General features: G+C 27.6%; 1 protein-coding gene across 2 annotated transcripts; it reads left to right on the top strand.

Annotated features, from left to right (window-relative positions):
• Positions 1-911: 911 nt before the first annotated feature.
• On the top strand, positions 912-18,476 carry LOC145834241 (uncharacterized). 2 transcript variants are annotated; one of them, XM_082941616.1, is made up of 11 exons: positions 912-1,001; positions 1,860-1,931; positions 2,225-2,395; positions 3,821-3,952; positions 5,372-5,470; positions 7,164-7,322; positions 9,270-10,613; positions 12,172-12,334; positions 15,902-15,969; positions 17,430-17,626; positions 17,928-18,476. In XM_082941616.1, coding segments are annotated over exons 1-11 (2,415 nt in total). In that variant the 5' UTR covers positions 912-992; the 3' UTR covers positions 17,929-18,476. The 2 variants fall into 2 exon arrangements, with proteins under 2 accessions (XP_082797742.1, XP_082797743.1); XM_082941617.1 differs by lacking the exon at positions 17,430-17,626.
• The last annotated feature ends 1,541 nt before the right edge of the window (positions 18,477-20,017 follow it).

The raw sequence follows: 20,017 nt of genomic DNA on the forward strand, positions 1-20,017 counted from the left end.
CTTAAATAAATAACTTTAAAAGTTTTTTAAGTATTTTTTCCATATATTTTTTTTGTCATGTGTAATGTTTTTAACAAAATTAAAAAAAAAAATTATTTTTAGGTTGAAGTTAACTAGTTTTTTAACTTTCAGCTTCAATATCAATGTGCTTCTGATTGCTAAAAGTTAACTTTTTTTTTAGTTTTAATCATTTTATTTTTGCTTTATCTGTTTTATATTTAGGTAAGGTAGGTTATAGATCATAGTTTAAACTTAAAGTTATGATTCTGGACAAGACATTAAACTGTATCCATGGTGTATGACTCGATAACTAAAATTTTATTTGTACTTTAGACCAAACTTTTGAGAGCTTGTTTTTTGTTTAGTTAGCAATATGTTATTGGTAAGTTAGGTTAGTGAAAAGGGTTTTAAATGTTTTAATGCACTGCTGTAGTACTATATTATTTAATTTGCATAATACTATGACTACTTTTTTTCTAACATTTCTGCTGTAGCTGATTTTTATTTCAAATTACTTTCAATAAAAAAGACAAGTTGAATTAAGAAGTATTTTACAATTTTATACCTGTTAAAAATTATAACAACATTTTAAAATGAAAGAAGTTGTTTTATAAATTTTAGTAGCATTTTAACCAAAGTAAAAAACGAATTTTGAACATTATAGTATACAAATCTAAATGGAGTTGATTAAGACAATGACATAAAAAATATAATGTAATGTTAGGCTTTTAATAAAAATCAAATACTATATACTCAACTTATTACTATATTAAAACAAATCAGTGGTTATGTGTTCGAATGCTTAGAGCTGTTTCGAACTAAAAGGTAAATTTTGAAAATATATAATACTACATTTAAAACAACTGATTTAAAAAAACGTTGCAAATTAATTTTTTGATAACAGAAATATTAAAACTTTAAGTTTATATAACAGATATAGAGTTAATTATTATTTTTTCAAATCATTCAAAAATTCTGAATGAAAATCAGTTATGGTTTTGGTAAGTGGTTTTTTCAAAAGTATTTTTTAACTTTTTTTTCGTAGAATAAGTTAAGTATTTGCAGCTAAAATTCATCAGTAAATAGTTTTTAAAAACTATATGAAACTTAAAAATAAAAGAAAACGGTGTTGACTAAAACTTCAAATTTTCAATTTATATTCAAATATTGATCTTTCACTTGTAAATAATTTTAAATCTGTTGGATCTAGATACTTTTTAAAACAAGTTCTAGTGGGTTCTGGGTCCAAATATGATAAATGTTTTAAAAATTACTTATTCTAAATAACACTTATGATATATTTTGTTTATTAACTACCGTTTTCTGGCTAATTGCTAATAAAAAATAAATAAGGATCTTCTAGATAGTGATTATTTATTCAATTAATTTTGTTACAATTTAAAATTTTATAGTTTTAGTATATAAATACATTAAACAGTCAAGTTTTTAGTAGAACTACTAAATTATATTGAACTTGTAATTTAAACTTACAGTTTTAGTCAACAAGTTACTTATACTATCATGTTGTATAACTAAGTCATATTTTTGTTACTTTGTTTAAAATACTTTAGCTGAAAATTATTTTGAAAATAATCTTACTAGTTGAATTAGCTGGGACCACTTTATTTTTAATTTTAAAATGCTGTCTAATATTTTAAAAGTTTTATAAAACTCTGACAGCAAACACTTAATTTAAAATACATCAATATTCAGTTGTTGTTTTCTATATATTAAGAGTGTCTAAAATTTAAAAGTGAGCTATTTTTGTAAACTAACCGTTTTAGTTTTTTTAACAAACAACATGTTATTAAATTTTCAGTTTATGTTGTCAACTTGTTTATTCTAGTACTGATTTTCAGGGAGAAAGTAAAAAGAAGTGGCTTCACTCTGCCAATGCATTGTTATGCAACAGAGTTTCTTATACTGTTAGAGTAAGTTGTTCTTGATTAATGAAATGCCTAAAAATTAATTACACTGTTATCAAATTTACGATTTCTTATTATTTAAAAATGCAACTAAATGAAGTAAAAAAAAACACTATTATTATATTATAGATACTGACAAGGTTTTTGATCGAAAATTAGTCTTGAAAGAATAAACTATATGTAAAAAATATATAGTAAGTATCAAGCATAATGTATATTTAGCTTGTTGGTATGATACCTAACTCTTTAAAAAAATTAATTAATTAATTATGAAAAAATGAGAAAAATATCTTAAACAGTTTTTAGGAAAAGTCGAAGTAGCTGATCAAAAAGGAATTGATGTAGTAAGAGGCGCGCTTCACAAACTGACCTTTCAAAAACAAATAAAACAATCTGAAGGTGTTAAGCCAAAAAAAGTCATCTTGAATATTAACATCAATTGTATAAGCTGCATTGAATATAAAACAAAGGTTTGTAAAATATTATGGTTGCTTTAGTAACTAATAATGTTTAACTTGGAATTTGGTCTAAAAGATACTTTACTGCAAAAATGGTTTTTGTGAGGATGAACATATTTTACAATTTTTTTTATAGTTTTTCAAATCAGCGAATTTTGCATGGAAATTTTATGTTTTTAGCCTATCATTTTTCATTAAAAAGTGTTTTTGTAATGATTTTAAAACAGTAATCTATTTAAGTTAAACATTCTGTACTGCAGTTAAATATTGCAAAAAAATATTTAAAATTTGCAGAAGGACCAAAGGTTTTTTTTATTTATAAGCTACTAGTATACAGTCCTAAATGTAAAAATGTACCTTTTTGTTTGTTTCTACAAATGATAAAAACTAACTAAACTTTTTTCTTTAATAAAAATGAAGTAGGTAATAATAAATTTAAATTTTTACAGGTTTTTGTTTTTATAAAAATGTAATTAAAGCTTAATTGATGAAAAGAATAATTTTTTCGGGAGATAATTTGTTTTGTTTAAAAACATGTTTTGTTATATAAACATAGCAACTTTAAACAGTTTAAAATTTTAACTAAAATATTTTAAACAAACAACATTTAAAAAACCTAAAACGCTACTTTACAATTTATTGAAAATTCTCACACCTATAAACACACTATACACCAATAAATAATAAAATTTTACTTGAGTTTTAGTTTAAAATAACGGCTACTTGTATTTTTTAGGTGTTATACATTAAAAACTTCAATCTGCTATATGACTTAAAAGAACTGAGTACAGTTGTTTTGAACACGAAAAGTTTAAAAGCTTGTAGGAATTCATTATTCTTTTAAAAATAATTACTAACAAATTTATATTTGTAATCTTTAAAGCTTTATTTTTGGGTTAAATGCTTAACAAAAGAAGAAACATTTCTTTTTGATTTTTCAAATTTAGGTTTATCAAGTGTTTTTTGATATCCGTTATAAAATTACCAAATATAATATTTTTTAAGTTTTAGTTAAGTATTATCATTCAGTCCAGTTGTTGATGATAAACAAAACATTTAAAGTTAGTATAACAATATTTACTAAATGTTTACAAGACTTCACTATTTTTTTTTGCTCTTGCATTTTTTAAATGAATAATTGCTTTTAACAAAAACACATTTTTTTAAACTTTAACTGTACTATTTAACTTGTAAGGTAATTCGAGTTAATTTAGTTTTTCTTCTCTAAACCTTACACAAATATTGTTTTTAAGTGTGTTTATAGTTTTGCTTATGAGCGTATTTGTTAGAACATGTGCAATTTGTTGAAGATAAAGATCATCTATTATCAAACTAAATTTAAAACTTGTCAAATGTAAAATAAAAATGTACACTTCAGTTTGTATTACTGCTTCATGTTGAGATTGAGTACAGTTATTACAATTATTAATTTTACAGATGCAGTTGCTCAGCGTTCCGCTTCAGAACTTATCATTTTGTTCCGACGACAAAAAAGACAAGCACTTGTTTTCGTTCATTGCAAAAATTGACTCGACGCACTACTGCTTTGGATTCGAATCGGCCAACGAGGTGTGTTTGTCATTTGCAATCTCGTCAAATTAAGTGCTGGCGTTTGTTCAAAAAACAATTATTAGATGTAGCATAATTGTAGTTTAAGAAAAAAAAAATTGCCTTTTTATGTTAATTTTTATTTTATCGTGATGTTTTAAATCTGAAACTTGAACAAGCTAGTTCACACGGTTTTAAATTAAAAAAAGAGTTGTAATAGATAAATATTTAGTATTGCTCTACCATTCAAAGAGATACATAAAATTATTTGTCACTGTAATACTTAACTTTAATTTTTACTTTTTTATGATTTAAAGAAAAAATTTAAAATAAGATTGATTAATTTAAAAGTTTTTATGACTTTATTCTAAGAAGTGTCAGTCTGTAAGCTGAATGAGGTAATTTAAATTGAATTAAACCGATTAAGTTTGCATTTAATTTCTATGCAAAAAATTTTTTGTGTCATAACCTTTTTTAAGATTTATGAATATTGTAAGTAACGTTTATAATTAAGAAATAAAAACCATTGTTTATACTTTATTTTCCTAAACTATTTTTTTTAAAACATAAAAAGTTCATTTAATTATTTTTTTGATATATTTTTAGATTTTTTTTGATTATTTAATGGGGTACAAACTTCAAACTTTTTTACAAGCAATATTTTTTTTTTCTTGAGTTTTTAATTCATACAAGGTTTTTACTTATCTGTACTTTAAAAGCTACTTTTAGACAGACTTCTATGCTATAACTAATTATCTGAAAGAAGTAAAAGTATAATTTTTTAAAGGTAAATTGTTAATTGTTTCTATATTTATTACAAATTAAGATCAATTTAAAAGATACATTATGTAGTTTTTTTAGCTAAACCTATTATAAACAATTTCTTAAGTAAGTTGTGATTTGTTAAAGAACTTAAAAAACATAAATCAATTATAACTTAATTCCATTTTGGTATTTAAATTGTGAATAAAATATTCATATCTACGTTTAAAACCTATTTTAAGGATTTAAGGTAAACATTTTTATAAATTTATTATACTATCACGTATTCTGTGATACAATTTTTATAAGAAATAAAGTTTAACTTAGGAAACTCTTTTTGTTTTTTAATAATATGTTTTATTTTATTAATAGAACTACTTTGTAAATAATAAAATTTGACTTTATTAAAAGTATTTGACTAGAGTAATTTAAGAATATGTACATAGTTGTTTGTGTTTCGTTTTAAAAAATTAATTATACTTTTTCTAAACTTTTTTTTCTTCTAAAATTTAATATTTTATTTCTAAAAGTAGCTTTATTACTTTACTATAATACAATATTATAGTTTAGAATAACTTGAACAAAAGGTGAATTTTGAAAAGTGTTACATAATACAAAAAGTCTCGGAATTAAGTGAGCTAAAAAAGTATCACACTAAAAATATTTATAATATTTTAGGCAAACAACATAACATTAACGATTGGCCAGGCATTTGATGTGGCTTATGAGGAATACATGAAGGTCAAAAAAGTCGAAGAAACAAGATTAGACAATAAAGTTTGTTCATTTAGTTTCGCAAACTTTTAAAAATAGGCCGTTTAAAATCTAAAAATAAATCGTCTTTATGTAAAGAGTTAAATTTTAACAAGTAAGTTTTTTATATCTTGATATTTTACAGTTTTTTATTTTTATAATTGCAACTAAAATATGTCATTTAGATTATGCTTTATGATACAAACATCACTTTAAGTTACAAAAGTGTCAAAAATAAATATTCAAAAACTAATGCTTGCTTACTTCTTTTCTTTTTTTAAACATATTAATTTGTTTATATTTGCTTTTTAATTAAAAGTTAATTAATTTTAACTTACTTTTTAAAGCTTCACAACATTAAATACTGCTTAATATCTAAATAAAGACAGCGAAGATAGTAGTGATGACAAAAGAGATAGATACTTTTTTTGTAAAAAAGGTACGACTGAAAACCTTAAAAATATATTCAGCAAGATGAGTGATAATTTTTATTGGTTGAAGAAAAAAAATAAATTTGTTTTGTTAACAATAGGCAATAAAATCGAGGATGTAATAAAAACTAGCAAGATAATTAAAAAGCAAAATAATTATACAAATACTTACGTGATTAAAGAGATGTTTACGTGTTTGATTCTGAACTATAAATAGATTATCGCGGTAGACGATTTAATTATATACTAATAAAAACCCTTTCTTTACAACTTATCGCGAGAGAGAATTGATTCAGTTTGTTTCTCTTGCTGATCATAACGTGCTTGCTGTTCATATAATATGGAGTTTCTGAAGCTTGTTACTAAAAAGAAACGTAAAGTAGAGAAAAGGAAAAATAGTAGTGACTCCTTTGTATCAGTAAATCTTATTTGTTTTTACCTTGAGTTTTTTGTATAATTTGTATGTTTCTTGTTAGATATATTTTAACATAACAACTTTTTGTAATAGATTATTTTTTTTCTATGTCAGTTTCAATCTGCATCAAAAATAAACAACTATTGACACAAGTTTAAATATATACATAAACTTTTTATTTTTACTAATTTTTTTTATTAGCTAATCTTTAAACTTGGTCAATATTGTTTTAGTTCGTTTAACTATTTAAACTAAAATAAAAAAAATTAGTTCAAGTATTTTACAGCTTTTCAAATACTTTGTTGGTTATCAAATTACCTTATTATTGTAGAAATAAACTTTACAAGATATCTTTATTGTATATCAGCATTATAATTAACTATTATATAAGTTACAACTTTTAGTTTAATAAAAAAATGTATTTCTAGTTATATTTTAATGTTTACTAATTTTATAGTTTTCTAAGTTTTAGGAAAAAGGTTCTAATTTTCTAAGTTTTGAGAATATTTTCTAAGTTTATATTTTTAATTTGCTTGAAAAGGTCACAATTTTTTGCCATTAAAACCGGTCGTGAATGGAAAATATTTAATTTGTAAAACTGTATTTAAGTTTTAGGAAACAAAAATTCTTTAAATATATAAACTTTGAACTACTTACTAGTTGGAAAACGTTCAAAACTTTTGTGTGAGAACCTATATTTTTCTCTTAATGATTAGTTTAGCAAATTGCCTAGAAAATTGCTGTTCGTTATCTAAATTACGATCTTTTTCTATTTTAATTGTCTGAAGCTATCGCACCATACGTCTTTACATCAAAACTATTTGTAAAATTCTCATTTAAAACTGCATTTTCAAACAAACAAAACTCGCAGCAAATGGTCGAGCTGAACAAGAAAGTGAGCGAGTTGGCGCTTGAAAACAGCAAATTAAAACAAAGGATTGCCCAATTAGAGCAGGATAAAAGAAGCGAGGAAAAAGTTGGTTTGATTGGCGACTTCAACGCAACAACCTGCACCATGCCTGGCAGTGAGGTGAGCCTTTCATGTTTTGTTGCGTCATTTTTTGTTTTTTTTTAGTGGCTTTCAGATCATAAGTACGCTAAAGTTAGCGGCATCTTTTATTTTCCGAATTTACTGACATATGATTTTTTTTGTTGCTTCTAAAACTTTGTGATTTAATTTAGTTATTAATGGTATGAAATTAAACAAAAGTTTGTGCGATAATGACTTCCTGTTTTCTCGTTCGGTGTAAATAAAATCGAAGCAAGACGCAATTACCGATTTTTAGTAGCAAGCTTTGACACTTTGCAGTTTAGCAAAATGCGATAAACTCTTTAATTCGCTTTACTTTTTGCAAGGTTCGACACAATGGCAATTTTCTACAATTTTAAGATTATCAAAGCTTTGGTAATCGTTGCAAAAGCGTCCGGAATGCAACAATGATTGGATAAACATACTTTTTTTTCTTTATTTACAATTCAAACTTTAGACGAAGAATCTTTTTATTGGCAATAGATCACAGCGGTTTTTAAATCGCCTTACAAAAACGTTTTTCTTGTTGCTATTTGAATAATTTAAAAGGAACGTTCGAACTTAACTTTGCTTTCTTTATGCAACAATTAATTTTCAAAGTTTGTCGACTAAAGTTGTTTGTAAAGGAATTTAAACCACATGGTTAAATACGTTTAATTATATTAAAATACGATTGTACTGAACATTTTCATTTTCAATACTATAGCTTAAAATATATTGTTTTATTGCTTTGTTGTATTTTTGGTTAATATTTACATATTTTTTAGCTATTGTAAACTACAATGAATACTTGTTTTTTTATGGTTTTTTTACTATGTTTCAAAAAACTCAAACATACTTAACTATTTGGAAAGTTCATGATATTACGCCGTATTAGATTGAGCAAAGAATAAACACTGGTATTAACGCAAGCCGCAAAAAATAATCATGACATGACTAATTACTAAAGATTTGTAGGGTATACAATGTAACATTAGGATAATTGGTGATATATCACAATGATCGCTTATTACCTATAAGCATCTCTTAATTATTTGGCTCATTTGGCTTAATTACTTATTCAAAATTGCAACCGCGGCGAACTCTGAACTTTTGCTTAATTGCTGATAATAAGATTATTACATTTGTTCAGGTTCTTATGTTTGAGATAAAAACCATTTACTTGATTGTTTTAAGTTATTTTTTTTGCTCGTAGTTTTATCTCGTTCTTTACTTTTCATACAAGAATGAGAAATTTAATTTTTTTCATAACTTTACAACATTTATAGCTCACAATAATTTAATTATGTAACTTTAAGCGTTTTTGTTTTATTTTTTGAAACAGAGTACAGACTGTGACGAAGTATAGCAAAAGTCGTCATTGATGGAACTTTTGTTTGTCACCAGTGCTCATTTAATTGAAAATTTTCGCATGACGACACGCATGTCAATCTTTGCTTTAATAGGTCACAAAAACTTATCGAACTTACATGTTAAATTAGATAAGCCCCTAGTATTATGCTACATCAGTGCGAGTTAGCACTGTTCGTCGAAGATAAAAGTTGGAATTTTCAGTTTGTAAAAAGCAATTAAAGTTTTGAAGAAAAAGAATTCAATTCATTATTTCAGAAAAATTTTAGGTTTATTAAATGCTTTTGAGTTATCATTTGTATTTATCGTCATTAGTTTTTGCAAAGCAAGTTTCAGGGTGCAAAGACAAAAAAACATTTTTAAATTTTTAGCTTTTGTCATATACACAGTTACAAAGAACATAAATGTTAGTTAAGTTATTTTTTACATTTTAAATCAAACAAAAAGTCAAAATAATTTATTTATGTTTTTGACTAATATTTCATAAATTTATATCTTTTGTATGTTTGCTCAAGCTTTCTTTCATTTCTTCTTATTTTCTTACACTTATTTTCATTTCAAACTCTTAAATTTTCAATTTTTTCTTCTTTTTCACAGCCTTCTTCTTCTTCTGACCTGTCGACTTACGACGACTTTCTCATCGCCTCCTCTCAAAACGCCTACCTCAAGCGCCTCCTGGACGGCGACATGACGTCACCGTCGCCATTGGCAACCGACCACAGCACCGAAGTTTCCATGGACCGGCACATCTACAACCTGCCCGCCACCAGGTTCGTTCTTCCCCCTCCCATCCCGGACGCCACCACCACGACCACTTTCTCCCATTCGTCCAGCAGCGGCCGCCCGCTCAGCTCCAACAAGGTCGACTCTCGACAAGGGGAAGCCCCCGAAGACGAGACCATCCTGGCGATGGTCAGGCAGGCCAAGAAGCGGCTGGCCAAAGTCAAGGGGCTGCTGAGCCGGTTGAGGAAAAAGACCAACAGGTCTTCCAAGCACAGCAGCGCAGCGCCTCAGGAGGCGGAAGACAACCTGATGTCTTTTCTGGCGGCCGATTCGTCGCTGTATGAGAACCTCACTCAATCGTTGGCCATGGCCGTCGCCGCGAACAACCACCCCAAGGACCTGACTCACGACAGCGCCTCGGACCTGCTGGAAAGCGTCAAGGACGCCATTTCCGCCCTGAAGATCCAAGACGATGAAGTTGGTTTAAATTTACCTCCCTCGGAAGGCTCCCAAGATCTTTACCTGCGCGAAACCGACCTGGACGATTTCGGGGATTCACTGAACTTGGTAAAGGCGGTGCACCCGGTCTCCGAACAGTCCGCGCCGCCCAGGCCCGCCCGCATGAGAAGCACGCCTTCCAGCACGCTGGACACGAGCGTGACCAGGCCGACCCTCCCGCGCAGCAGAAACAAGCAGCTCACCTTCCACCTCGACCAACCACTGTACCACCACATAGCGGATTCACCTAAACAGCCACAAACAAACGAGGACCGCTTCATCGACAGCGAGAGCGCCTTCCTCTCCTACTTCGATCATCCGCTCGACAAGACGCTGCAGCGGTTGAGCGGGGAGAGCGGGTACTCGCACTTGAAGCGGATGACAGAGGAGAGGGGTAGCATGGATGGTGATATTTACGACGACAAGGTGCACCGGTTCATGGAGGCGGTGAGGCGGGAGAACGGGTCGCAGCTGCTCAAGCGGAGCGTCAACTTTACCGATCGCCGCGGCAACCGCTTCCAAAACATTCCCGAGGAAACAGCGCAGGACACGGCGGACGACATGGCGTCGTTTTCCACCCTGCGGACCGATACCACCGTGTCTTTGGCCCTGCAGCCTCCACCTCCTCCGTCCCTGGCCTCAAACACTCTCACAAAAGGGAAACTCCCTCCACCAATACCACCAAAAAGCAAACAACTTTATTTCTCAAATCCTTTCCAGGTTTTTTCTTTCTTTTTATTTTCTTTTAAAACTTAGTTTTTTTACTTATAGTTTTCGTTATTTGAACTAATGAGTTTTTTTTACATAAATGTTTCATATTTCTTATAATTTCTTTATAACATTTTCATCACTTACCCTTTTATTTTCATCTTCTTATTGGGCTAATCAGTACATAAATCTAACTTACAGAGTGTTTCAATACAGTTAACTTTTTTCTTTTAGATTTTTATTATATAATAACATTTAATATTGAACTTAGCTTTTTGGAAATTATTTACTTTTTACAAAAACTATTTTAGAATATAAAGGTAGTTTATGATAGCTTTGAAATAAATTATCATGTAACTTGAACTATGGATGTATACATTAAGTTTCACTGCAAAGAAATGGTTTATTGAGAACAAAAGTTCAAAATTTATCTATAAACTGAAATACTTTATAGTAAACAAATTAGTTTTAAAGGCGACCCTTTTTTCAAACTTTAGAAGTTTTATTATTGCACTTGAGTTTATTCACAACACCATAGTTCAATAAGTAGGCTTCAAAACAATTATTGTCTCGCTAATTGATAGGAAATGAGTTTAAAATCCTTAAGGGATTTAAAACTTTTCATAGTTTTACTTTACATATACCATAGCTACAGATTAAGTTATATTTAAAAGTTAGTTATAAGTGTCATTTAAATTTATTTTCTTATAACTTTTACAAATTATTTTTTTCTTGAAATGACGCGTTTTTGAAAACATAAAGTTTCATATGTTTTTCAGTATTAAGAAATTGATCAATCAACTAAAAATAGTTTTATTGCTAGCATTTTTAATTCAGTATAAAAATAAACTTAATTCCTTTTAACAATGTACCAATACGCAGATTAAATTTGTTTGTAAGCTTACTTAAACTCATTTTCAATATTTTGCTGAAAGTAATTATTATTTTTTATTAAACAATTGAAAAATAAAGCTAATAGACTTGTAACAAATTTAAGTATAGGTTTAGTTTTACCGTTAAACTTTTGGTATACTTGATTTAGTTCTACTTTAAAATTAAGTTTTTTGGTAGTTTTTAGCTTAGCCGATATTTTGTTGCCTTTGTAAAATTTACAGTAAGCTGCACTACCACAAAAAAAATCTAAATAATGACTAAAACCAAGGTTTTGTTTCTATCAGCTTATTAAATAACCAAAGCGATAAGAAAACCGTGTATCAGTCTTACCAAATGGCATTTAAGTATTTAACATTTTTAGCTATTAAAGTAAAAATAAATGACCTTTTATTTTTGTTTTTAAAAGAAATGTTGTTGATATTCATGTTGTGAAGCCTAGTGTTGCTGATTTGGTTAAGCATTAAAAAACATTAATTTAAAGTTAGAAGGACAATTGGAATGTGATGTATTTTGAATTAAATGTTAATGATTAAAACAATAACTTACAAAATACGCAACCAAAAATATAACTCACCAAGTGTACGCATATAAAAAATTCTTTTACGACTTAACTGTTTGAAACTGCAAATTCTTTTACCGATAAAATTAATTAAAATATTTAAATATTCTTTTTAAGCGATCGAAAGATGCAGCAAGAGACAACTTCGACATGGAGCCATTTTATACCACTGGTGGTTCCCCTTGCGTGAAACTTCCGTCGCCAGAATGCGTCCATCCGATCAAGCGTCGTCAGGGAAGCCGTAGGTCGCAACGGGGAAGCTTCACCAGCCAAAAAGCAGGTTTGTTGATCTCTGTTTACTGAATAAATTTGCCGAGTTGAGTTTTTTAGTAGGTGGTAGTGCAAAACGTTTTGTTGCCTGTTTTACAATAACCTTGAAGTTGACAAAAGTTTAAGTTTAAAAGCCTAACCAAGTATTTTTGTTTATAGGTTAAGCGTTGTGTGAACAAAAATTTTTGTTGCCAAATATTATGCTTTTTATACCCAAGGTGACAACAATTTTGTTTCAGTGACCAATTATTTCAAACAGTTTGATACCAACCCAAAATTTACCTCTGAAGTATTATAAAAAACGTTATTTAAAAAATGAAAACAAAAAATATCTACTTTTTTGTTAAAGCAACTACTTTAGAATGATTGACAAGTTAGACCAGTCAGTCAAATGCACCGAAGGAAGATGTTTAATCATTTTGTGCTAATCGAATTAGCCGGATAATTTTCAACAGGATGTGCAAGCAGAATGTGCGGTTGAGTTTCGAACAAACTGTTCGACCCATGAGAAATTGTATTAAACTCTTTCACTAAACATTTGTTTACGATTTTTTTTTACAAACAAGTTTGCGCAACTCTAGCCCGCTTGTTTTGGGCGAGTTTCTCGAACTTACGCTCGCCTTCCAATTAACAGAAGGCCCTGGCACCAGTTTAGACGGTAGCTTAATTAGATTGCGGCGGTCTGATTAACTGTTCGCTCCGGCGCTAAACAGTTTGAAAGCTGTCATAGGTTAAGCTTGATTAGCGTGTTTTCATTAGAAACCGCCTCTTGTTTTTTACTTGGCAATCGCTGCATGCGCTGGTTCAGATGGTTTCCAAAGCAAATGTTAGTTGGAACCAGTGTGTTTGCGTATGCAATTAGTGTTAATTTTAACTTGTATACTGTAACTATTTTTTATTAAATTTGATTTTCGTATCCGGAAAGTTATAATTTGCATATAATTTTTATTTAGAGTGTAAGAAGATTGAAAAGTTTTTAGAAAACTATCAAAAAAGTTACCTTGAATTTATATGCCAAAATCAAGCACGAGGCTTTGTTTTATTTTTTGAAACTTGTGTTTTTATAGTCTTGACTTATTTTCTTTACATGTACTCATTTCATATGATATGTAAAAAAATAAAGTTTTTTTTTCATATTAAAGTTCTAAGAAAACGTATGTTATTTGCATTTTTCTCCGTGTTATTGTATTTTTTGATCATTTTATGACTTTGTTAAAAAAAATTAATTAGCTCGAATTCACCGTAGTCAAGTTATTTTTCTGATTTTATTTACACAAAAAACAACTGTGAAATTAAAGTTTTCAAAAAAATTATAAGTTTTTTATATTAACCGCATTTTAAATGGCTTGTAAGGAGCAGCCAAATGGTGAATGAAATGTAATCTTAAGCGGTGCGTTCCTATACAGTGACGTAAAACACACATTAGGAAATTTATTTCATGCTTTTTGTTGTTTAGATTTTTATTTATAGTTTTGTTTGTTTACCACTTGTTATTTATATTGATAAACGATTGAGATATTTTTATATACAGTTTATTAATAACAGTTTATACTCAATCTACATAAAAAAAGAAGTCATATTTTTTATAACCATTCAACTATACCGTCATTTGCTTTTAAAGTTTAATGTTTTCATTTTATATGCTAAAGGTCTATGTTACTGTATATAATTTGCTATTTCAATACAAATAAAAGTATACTAAATTTAAATTTGTTATAAGCTGTTTGTTTTTACTTTTTGTATTCTATAAAAGCATATATGCGGTAAAGTTATATTCTCAATTATAAACATTTATTTCCTGCCTGCAATTTTTTAATAACTGAGTTTGTTTATGAACGAATATTTTATTTAAAGTTTGTAAACAGTGTATTTAGATTAAGAAAATTAAGAAGTAATATTTTAGGTTAAAATTATTTATGAAACCTTTCAAACAAAAAAATATTATTATTTTGAATTTTATTAGCATCTGAGTTCTTTTGTTCTACTGAAATTACTTAAAGTAAAATTAATTTATTCTAAACTGCTTTGCATTTTTGTTTTAGAAAACAATTAAAAACACTAATCTTATTAATAAAATAGGCATCATTATTATACGCTTAAGTTTAATCTATTCAATGTATTTACTTTTTTATTTGTTTAATAACTTTAAATAGTGTTCTTAAGTTTTTTTGCGTATAAAAACTTGAATCCAGCTTTTTTCTTTCAAATGTTACAAATTTTAATAAACAAAAAAAAAATCAGAATTTTTAAAATTTTTATAAACTTTGTAAATGAAACTCAATACTTAATTTTTCAAATGTGACTTCTGTGATTAAAGTTGATGTCTAAAAAACACAAAATGGTGCTAGTTTCTTGTTAAATGTTTTTTTTTTATTACCTTTTAAACTTTTATAATTAAAGACTTAAACGAAAAATTAACTTTAAAATTTATATCAATAATTTGATTTTAAACTATTTAAACTATAAGGAATACTTCGTTTTTAATGATTTGTCCTTCAATTACTTAAGTAAAAGGATTAAACCATCACATCTTTACTTTTAATAATCTTCAGCCTTATTGTAAAGACTTGTATCGAATGGTAGCAAACTGGTAGATTTGAAAAGTTAAAGCTCAATCATTAAAGTTTAATCTCATATATTGTACCAAAAAAATACCTGCATAAAAGCTTACTTTAAAGTAATATGTCTTAAAAACTGAATAATACAATTTAATTGCCTACTTCAATCAATACTACAATACTTCACTAACAAATTAAAAACAATCAATACTTGAAAAGGCTGCAAAACTTGCTATATAAGGGCATAACAAGTCTTCATATACTTAAATTAAGTTGTTTTTTTGTTTAAATTTTGATTTTTCTAACATAGGATTTTTTTTAAATTAGGTACAGATAAATAACATTCTCTAAGTTTTTTGTGACAGTTTTGTATATTTTACTTATTTATCGTCAGAAACTAAATATAAAGTAAGACAATAGCAACCGAAAACGCTGCTAAAAGATCCTCAATTGCTGAACATTTAATAAACAATAAAGATTGTGCTAAAAATTACCAAATATCCAGAATAAAAACTATTGATCATTGCAATAATATTTTTGGTATGTTAAGTTAGAAGCTATTTTTATAGATATAAAAATAAAACATAGTTGTGCAAACAAGAAGAATTTGATTACAAAGTGTCTCTATATATTTAAATTAACCATTTTGTTCCCTTTATTAGTACTTTAGTTAATATAATGAAGGCTTAACATTGAATGTTTAACACTTTCATTGATCACTTTATAAGTTCTAAATTTCGTTGCTTTTAGTGAAAAACTGTTTATAAATTATGTTTAGTTTCTACTCTAAGTTTCTGACAATAAGTAGTGAAATATATTAAACTGTCACAAAAAACTAGAGAGTGTTATTTATCTGTACCTAATTAAGTTTTACTGTGTTATTTTTAGTTAAGCCAATTATTTTTACAAAGTTTTTTAATTAATATTGTCAAAAGAATAAGTTATTGATGAGTCAGCCTTAAAGTTTTTCCTAATGTAGTAAACAGTACGTAATGTTATAGGAAAATATTTAATTTCAGATACTAATGCTGAAACACAGTCAATTGAAAGTTCTGATTTGTACTTTGAAAACAGAGAAATTCCACAAGTAAGTTTTATGTATTTAGTTACATAAGTTACAAACAAGTTGACTCAATTATTAGAAAAAATAGTTTAATAAATAGAAATAACAGTATTTAAATATGTTAAATGATTATTAAATTTTTATTATTTCTAAGTATGTGTTCGATAGATATATAAGATTGTCTAAAACAATGAAAAATAGGATAAAATTGCGTAAATAACCAAATGTATGCATACAAGAAAAAAACGATTTTACTAAAGTAGAATGTAGTTATATTTGTAATATAAAAGAATAAACATTTTTTTTTACTTGTTTTAGCCTTATATATTAACTTAGCAATATTAGTTTACTAGATAAAACCAAATGTTGGTTGAAATTATCAGAAAAATATCTGTTTTGTAACAATTGTTTACCAGTAGTCGGACAGTCCATAAGACTGCTTAGGAATTAAATAGTATTACTAATCAACTTCAATTGACGTTCAAGTTAAAGGGCAACATAATTACATCATCAGTTTGCATATAGTGTGTACTTTGGTGTGAACTTTATTTAATAAATTAACATTCTTTTGAATTAAATGAACTACGATAACTTTAATATTCAAAAATTAATGCGTATTTAAATCAACTATAGGTTTTATTATTTGTCATTTAGAACAATTTATTTTAACACTTTTGATAAATTTAAGCTTAAATTTTTTTTTAACAAATTGAGTGCTTTTAGGCTTAAGTTTTTTTGTTTTTCTTTTTCTTAAATTGTTACTACAAATCTTATGACTTGCTTGTTACACGGTAGCACTAGTTTTTGATTAAAATCTTCTGATGAACAAGAAAAAAACTGATAACTAGCAAAAATACTTTCAAGTGTATCAATCTTAAATAGGTTTTATTTTTAAATAAAAACTTAAAGCTCCTTTTTATTAATTCAAATTTGAAACATAAATAATTTAGTTATAAAATTACATAACATAACAGTTCTACTAAAAAAGTTTGTTTTTTATACGTAAATGATAAAATAAACTAATCATTTTTTTAGTATAACTTGCATATATAAATATACTTTTTTTTTTGTTATAGTAAAAACTTTTTTAAAATTATCATTTTTTTTTTGTTTATAAGAACGTTAGGTAATTGGTATTGAAAAACATTTTATTTATTGGTATTTAAAAATAATTATTAAAACGTTTTTGGTTACCATGTACCTAAAGCTTTTATATGTTATTTTACCAGTTATTCTTTTTTATTCTGGTAAAGTAGTTTTCTAATTACACTTTTTATCATTTGCAAAGTCTGTGACACAGCACTTCTACAGCGCATTTTGAAAGGTTCTAAGCATCTTTTCATCAGGTAAAATCTACTGAAATACTTTAGCTGAAAAGGTGCATACTGTACAAATAACTTTTTATTTTGACTAAAAATTTACTTTACTTTTCTGCATTACATTTGATAACTTTTTATTTCTTTTTACCTTCCACCACTTTCTAGCCACCCTCCCTCCGAGCATCTCCTGAAGATCGATCAATTCTCTTCTCCCTGCGTCGGTTGAGCTCCCTCCTCAACGAGTTCGTTCAGCGCGACTCTCCGTCGTCTTCTTCTTACTCGCCCGACTTGCGAGCTCTCTTCCCCGCCGACAGCAAGTTTTCCTCCCTTCCCGCCATGCCTTCTACTTCCTCCACCTCGTGGTAAACTTTTATTTCAATTCTCAACTTTTTACTTCTTTTTTCTACTCCTGCCTTGAGTTATATTTAATCTCTAGTTGTTTGTAGCTTTCATGATGCATTTTTTATTGTTACAATTTTCAGTATTTTTTAAAAGGAGAAAAAATGTCAGAGCGCCATATATTTATCTTGGTAGAAAAGTATATCTCTGTTTTGTTACCTTTTAAAACTCACACAGTAAAGTTATTTGTAAAAAAAAGTTATTTCTGGATATTCAACAAAGTATTAGTTTGTCATTTAACTACTTCGATTTCGCTAACAACAGAGCGCCCTGCCACCGTCCCTGCTCGTCTTCGATCCATTGTACAACTAGAAGCTATTATGACGTCATATCACTCAGCTGCAATTCATCCAACACGCATACACGCTGCTGCTGCTTTTTATACACACGAGAAATTCACACTTTTGTCTACTATTCACAAACTGCACTTTTTTTTACCTTTTTAAAACAGTTTTCGCCAGTATGTTAACTCAGCATTTTCAATTAGACGTTTTTAATTCAAAACAATGACAGTGTTTATTTTTATAAATTGTTTTTTTTCTTTTTAACTTAATATATGCAGATTTTCTGTCGATTCCATGAACATTTTTACTTCAATCAGTTTTTAAAATATTTTTTTGTTATTTTAAGGGTTTTTGTATGCTTTTATAGATACACAGACAACGTCAGATTTTTGGTAGTTAAACGATTGAACTGTATAAATTATCGATTTTTTTCGAGTAAATAATTTTTGTAAGATGGACTATTTTAAGGTTGTAATGTCTGAAATTTAATTGGAATTTAAGTAAAGGAATATTTTTTAAATTGTTCGAATTTTACTAATCTGGTAAATAAGTATTTGTTATGATTGTTCTGTTGTTTAAAAATTTTTCCATGACACTTTAAATTATCAAATTTTAATGTTTTTGTACTTGCAACTATATCAAAATAAAAAATCTAAGTCAAAAAACTATTTTTGTAAAGCTTTATTTGGAACATTAGAATCAGTTTACTACTTTTTTTAAATTTCTTCATTGCTTTTTATCTGTTGGATTATAATGCCTTTTGTTTTTATGATTTTTTAATCTTTAATAAAACTAGTTTATTTTTGATTGTTTTCCTTCTCTAAAGAGTTTTATTTCAAACTTAAGTTTTTTGTAGTACTAATTCTTTAGTTAAGAATAAGTTATCCACCTAGTTTTAGTTACTTAATAGAGAGCAACTTGGTTAAGTTTATACAAACAGACTTTTTATTCCAAAAGTTAAAACGGAGTTTTGAGATGCAATTTTTTTTTATGTTATGATTTATAAAGATTATATAGAAATTGTTTCGATAATTTGTAATATAAAGATAAAACTTCGTTAGGGAAGTTGTAAGTCTTTTGAAGTCAAATATTTATACAATGTACATAAAACTTAAATGTACTTATGATAACTCATATACTAGTAACATTTTAGTATAAAAAGTTTTATTATAAGTGTTCATTTGGTTATTAAAGTTCGCCAGGCATTTAGTGGTCCCGGGCCAAATTTCGAAAATAAAAATATTCTCTGGTTTTAGCTTTTACTCTTCATACCAGACCCGACATATCCAGTGTAAAGTTTAAATTTCCTGTGAGTTGTACTTAAGATATTTTTTTAACTCTTTATTTCAAATTTCAGAATATCTAGTTAAAGTTTTAAGATTATATTTCGCAGGACAAGTTCGCAGGGCCGCAGGCTTTTTATTTAATAGGCTTAATCCTATCTAAAATAAAATCATGCTGGCGGGACTTTTTTAGCTTAAAATGTTTATTTAAAGATTTATTATAGATTGCTCTTAAAAGTATCGACTGTACAGTGTACAACTTCAAAAGAAAAATCATTTGTATCAATGTCTTTAAAACATAATCTAAATAAAAATATAATCAATGCTTTAAAACTTTTTCCCAAAAAGGGTCTAAATAAAACGATTAATATCCACTTGAAGTACAGTTAAAAAATATCAATATTTAGTATAATGTTTTATCTGCAAAGTTTGAATTTTCAGCCTAATCATAACTTTTGATTTTTGTGTTATCTAAGTTGAAACTTTTTTTTTCTTTCAAAATGACTTTTTTAAATTTTAGTAAATAAACTAAATAATAAAATACAATTAGTTTACACCTCAGATTTTATTGAAATTTTTATAAAGTTAAAAGTACCTAAAACACAAAGGTACTGGGCAAAAAACAACAAATGCATTGTGTTGTCGTCTGCATTTGAAAGCTTTCCTTATATTGTTCAGTCCTTTAGCAAACCTCGAAGCCAGCCTTTTCGCCCTTGATTTATTTTTCACTTCCGACTGTAAACAGACGGGAGAAACTCGATTTGATCTGAACAATGGGGACTTTGAT

Source organism: Thalia democratica, chromosome 4, assembly GCF_965202585.1.
Source record: "Thalia democratica chromosome 4, ktThaDemo2.hap1.1, whole genome shotgun sequence".
NCBI lineage: Eukaryota > Metazoa > Chordata > Thaliacea > Salpida > Salpidae > Thalia > Thalia democratica.

What these genes read in the sequence shown, in the direction of transcription:
- LOC145834241 (XM_082941616.1), top strand. An exon ending in ATTTCTCAAATCCTTTCCAG is followed by an intron (nt 10,614 to 12,171) that starts GTTTTTTCTTTC and finishes ATTCTTTTTAAG; the next exon opens with CGATCGAAAGATGCAGCAAG. An exon ending in AAAACAGAGAAATTCCACAA is followed by an intron (nt 15,970 to 17,429) that starts GTAAGTTTTATG and finishes ACCACTTTCTAG; the next exon opens with CCACCCTCCCTCCGAGCATC.